General features: G+C 43.7%; 1 protein-coding gene across 1 annotated transcript; it reads right to left on the bottom strand.

Annotated features, from left to right (window-relative positions):
- Positions 1-767: 767 nt before the first annotated feature.
- LOC113488304 lies at positions 768-4,125 on the bottom strand. Its single transcript, XM_026863402.1, is given in 3 exon segments — positions 768-2,222; positions 3,096-3,316; positions 3,456-4,125. Coding segments are annotated over 3 exon segments (2,346 nt in total).
- Positions 4,126-4,387: the final 262 nt, after the last annotated feature.

The raw sequence follows: 4,387 nt of genomic DNA, 5'->3' as shown, positions 1-4,387 counted from the left end.
TGGCTTTTCTGCAGGGATAAGCAATCCAGTATCCCGAATATGTGTCAACTGCAGTGCAGATGTATTTGCACCCTCGGTCCTGGCATAAAGGGCTGATATAGCCCATCTGCCAGATTTGTCCTGGCAATTTCCTTCTTCCCAATTCTCCTTTTATGATATTTGGAACCGGGCGCTTATGAGTATGCTGGCACACAGGCCATTGGGCAATTACAGTTTTGGTCATATCCAGTGACATAACTATGCCACGCTCTTGGGCCCACTTGTAAGTGGCCTTTTCCCCAAGATACCCACATTTCTGGTCTGCCTGTTTTGCCAAGCCTTCATGATCCCCTTCCTGAGGGAACTCCAGCCTGGCTTGGGAAATCTTTGCCCAGTTATCAGTGACAGAACTGTAAAGACGCTCAAGTGAATTTATATTGCTATGAGCATCTACATGGAATAGTCACCTTGGTTCTTTGAACCAGTTCCCAAATATCTTTGCATATTGCCTTTCCCCAGACAATTTTAGAATAAATTTTCCAATCTTTGGCTACCCATGTTGGCAGCCAAGTAGCCAATCCATTTGCCACTGACCAAGAATTAGTGTATAGGTGACATTCCCCTAAATCCTCTTGTTTTAAAGCCATGCTTTATGCTGCATATAACTCAGCATATTGGCTACTTTCCCCTTCTCCTGCAGTCTCCAGAAGTTTCCCTGAATGAGGATGATAAGCCACTGCCTTCCAAAACCTTTTCCCTCCTATATATTTACCTGACCCATCTGTAAATCATGCATGTTCCCTTTCAAGAGGTAGCAGCTGATCCAGGACCTTCCCCCATTGCACAGGGGATTCCTGTTCAAGTATAGGATCAGGCTTTACCTCTTGATCCTTCATGGGGGCAGCCACTACTTGCTCATGGAGGGCAGCAACACCACCAGGTCCCACCTTTGTTCTGTCCTGGATGTACCATTTCCATTTTATAATGCTTGATTCTTGAGCATGCCCTAATCGGTGAGTCTTCGGGGAGCATTTAACCCACTGCATAATAGGGATTGTGGGGCGCAGGGCCACCTCGTGGCCTATCGTGAGCTGCTCGGTTTCTATCAAGGCCTAAGAGCAGGCTAACAGTTGTTTCTCAAAGGGCACGTAATTATGCCCTGCCTCTGGTAACTTTCTTCCCCAAAATCCTAAAGGGACTCTTTTCTTCCCTTATTTCTGCCAGAGGCTCCAATTAGCATATGACCCATTTACAGACACATTCAATTCTATTTCGCCATCCTGCATGGGCCATAAGACCAAAGCCCTTTGAATAGCTCCTTTTGCCAATTCAAAGGCAGCCTGCTGCTCATTTCCCCATTCAAATTCACGCTTTTTGCGAGTTGCCTTGTATAATGGAGCCAGAATCTGTCCTAAATGTGGAATATGTTGCCTCCAGAAACCAAATAGTCTGATAAATCTCTGCGCCTCCTTCTTATGCCGTGGTATAGCAAAGTCAAGAATCTTTTGCCGAGCTTTAGGTAGTAGTTCTTGATGACCACAGTTCCAATGTATGCCTAGGAATTTAACTGTCTGACATGGCCCTTGGATTTCAGTAGGATAAATCTCTCAGCTTTTCTGCCTCATATGCATTAGCAGCACTTCAAGCATTTGTTGTAATTCACCCTCATTGGTTCCCTGAATCAGGATGTCATCAATATAGTGGATCATTTGCATATGAGAAGGGAGCTGTACCTCATCCAGGAGCTCAGCCACTATTCTATGGCAAATAGTTGGACTATGCACCCATCCTTGAGGCAACCTGGTGAAGGTGTACTGCCGCCCTTGCCATGTAAATGCATATTCATCCCAATGCTCTTCCACAATTTGAATCATAAAATATGCATTGGCCAGGTCAATGACAGCATACCACATGCCAAGATGCCTCTGAACTCTTTCTATTAAAGTGATCCTATCAGGTACAGCTGTCACAAGAGGTGGGGTGCTCTTGCTCAGTTTTCTATAATCCACAGCCATTCTCCAGGATCCATCAACCTTTTTGACAGGCCACATTGGACTATTCCACATTGTGGTAGTCAGTTTTAAAACTCCTGCAGCCAGTAAATCTTTGATTGTTTGGGAAATTTCTTCATGACCACCTGGAATCCTGTACTGTTTCATGGTTACTACCTTGGTCGCATTTGGGATCTGAACCACAGGCATCTTTATCTTCCCTACTAAAACTGCTCGGTTGGTGATATAACTCTTTACCCCAAATAGATAACGACCATCAAGAAGATTCAAAGTAAGCCCCTTCCATAATATCTATTCAGATTACATACTCTGGGATCAGAACAATCATGACTGTATACTGTTGTTTTGGAAGATTTCCAATTTTCATATCAATTTGGGTTTGTACTGCTTCAATTTGTTTTCAACCCAGTCCCATAATAATCACAGATTGACCTTTAAATTTCTTAGGATTTACATAAATCAAGGAGGCCTTCACTCTGGTATCTACTAGAGCCTTTACTATTTGAGAGGACCAGTTTTTCCAGAATATTTGTAGCTCCATATGGGGTCATCTGTCCTCCTGCATCCAATGTACCAAAGCTTGACCAATATTTTAATATGGATTACAGTACCTACTGTCTCTTGAGGGGTACAGGTCAGAATACTGCTGCCATTCATGGTTCTTCCCCAGAAGAACCAAACTGCTCCCAGAGGGTCCACCATGAGCAAAGGTGGGATCCCATTGACGATCCAGGGGGGGTGCTGTAGGCTGAAGAGTTTCTGACCAGTGTGCTTGATAATTGTGCACTTTTCTACAGGGTTTCTCTAACCCTCTCTGTTTGTACAGCCTCCATAATTGACTGGTGTCAAGACCATCAATTTTAGAGAGAGGTACGCCATCTTTCAATAAAGTTTTAAACAATTGTCCTTGAGACAGCTGACGTCCGGTATTTTTACCATGTCGGGTGTCTCAGTTCCCTGTATACTCCTGGGGGCCCTGTTGACATTGGAATTCTCAATAGCCCTGACACTCCTGGGGAGTTCATTCTCCAAAGATCACCCAACTGATGCATTTTCTCAAATACATCTCTAATGGGATTTCCTGTTTCACTCAGTAAGAGTTACAAGAACATTCTTGTAAGCCAGTGGAGCAGTTCTAATGATTGCATTTCTCATAGGCACAGACAATCGAAGTTGCATCAACACATCAACAGGGCCTACATGAATGGCCAGTTTCATTCCTTCTTCCTTCAATTGCTGTATACCATCCCACAGAGTATACCATGGCCAGTCCGAACCTGGCCAGGAATTCTCTAGGGGGTATTTTGCCTCGCACCCTACAGTGGCTAAAGCCAAAAGATTAGTACTGTCATCATTAGTTCAAAATGCTTCCTGCACCAGAGGGTCTGAACTCAGAGTTACAAACTTTCTGCAGTCTAAGTGATCCAGGCTAACCCCTGATACTCCCTGATCATATAAACATACCATCCAAGCAAACAGGGGCTCTCCTGGTCTCTGAACCGTGCAAAATATCACCGATTTCTTGCTGTGTGAAATCTTCCATTGTAGGTCCATTTACTGGTAGCTTGCTCTCAGAAAATTCCACCTTCCACCTGATGACTGGTCTCACACCTGCAGAGTCATCTGAGGCACCAGCCCCATCAGACTCTGCAGAGTACCAAATATCATCATCCGAGTCATCAGGGTTATGGTGTACATCCACCTGTATAAACTCTGAGTGAACCTTCTTATGACTACATTGTCCCTGTCTCTTCCGACATTTACACTGGGCAACTTGTGCTGTATCCTTCTCAGGTACAGTTTGAGAACTGTCTAGTTTACCAGTAAGGATCTTGTTGAGAGATTCTAATGTCATAATCTGAGCTCGCATACAGGAACATTCAGCCAGTAAGGGATCTTTCTGCTGGTACTGTTTCTTATATGCTGTTAACAGGATCCATCCCTGTCTCCCAAAGGTTACATCATCCTGTGCCTTACTGGAGAATTTTTGAATATTTTCTAATACATCCTGCAGATCAGCCTCTGCCAACCTCTCCCACTGTTCACATGGTCCCCCAAATTTAATCTGTTTAAGGACCAGCAAACTATACACAGGATCTTCCCAACCAGGAATTTCAGACAGGGCCATCTTCATTACCAATTTTGTTTTGCCAATTATTAGGCCAGCATAAAGATGAACCAATAACCAGACTGTATTTGACACAAAAAAGTCAGTACATGGGTGATCGCTGGGGGTACAAACAATTCAATAAGGTTATACATAATTGACATCAATCCCAATGATCCCAACAACAACATTGCATGACAAACAATGTGTGGAATAAACGGTGAAATAAAATTTCCCATAGAAGGGATGGGAAACAATAAGGTCAACCAACCAAACACACAAGACCAAG

Source organism: Athene cunicularia, assembly GCF_003259725.1.
Source record: "Athene cunicularia isolate RWA chromosome 1 unlocalized genomic scaffold, athCun1 chr1_part2, whole genome shotgun sequence".
NCBI classification, from domain to species: domain Eukaryota; kingdom Metazoa; phylum Chordata; class Aves; order Strigiformes; family Strigidae; genus Athene; species Athene cunicularia.
This window is presented reverse-complemented; position numbering and strand designations above follow the sequence as displayed.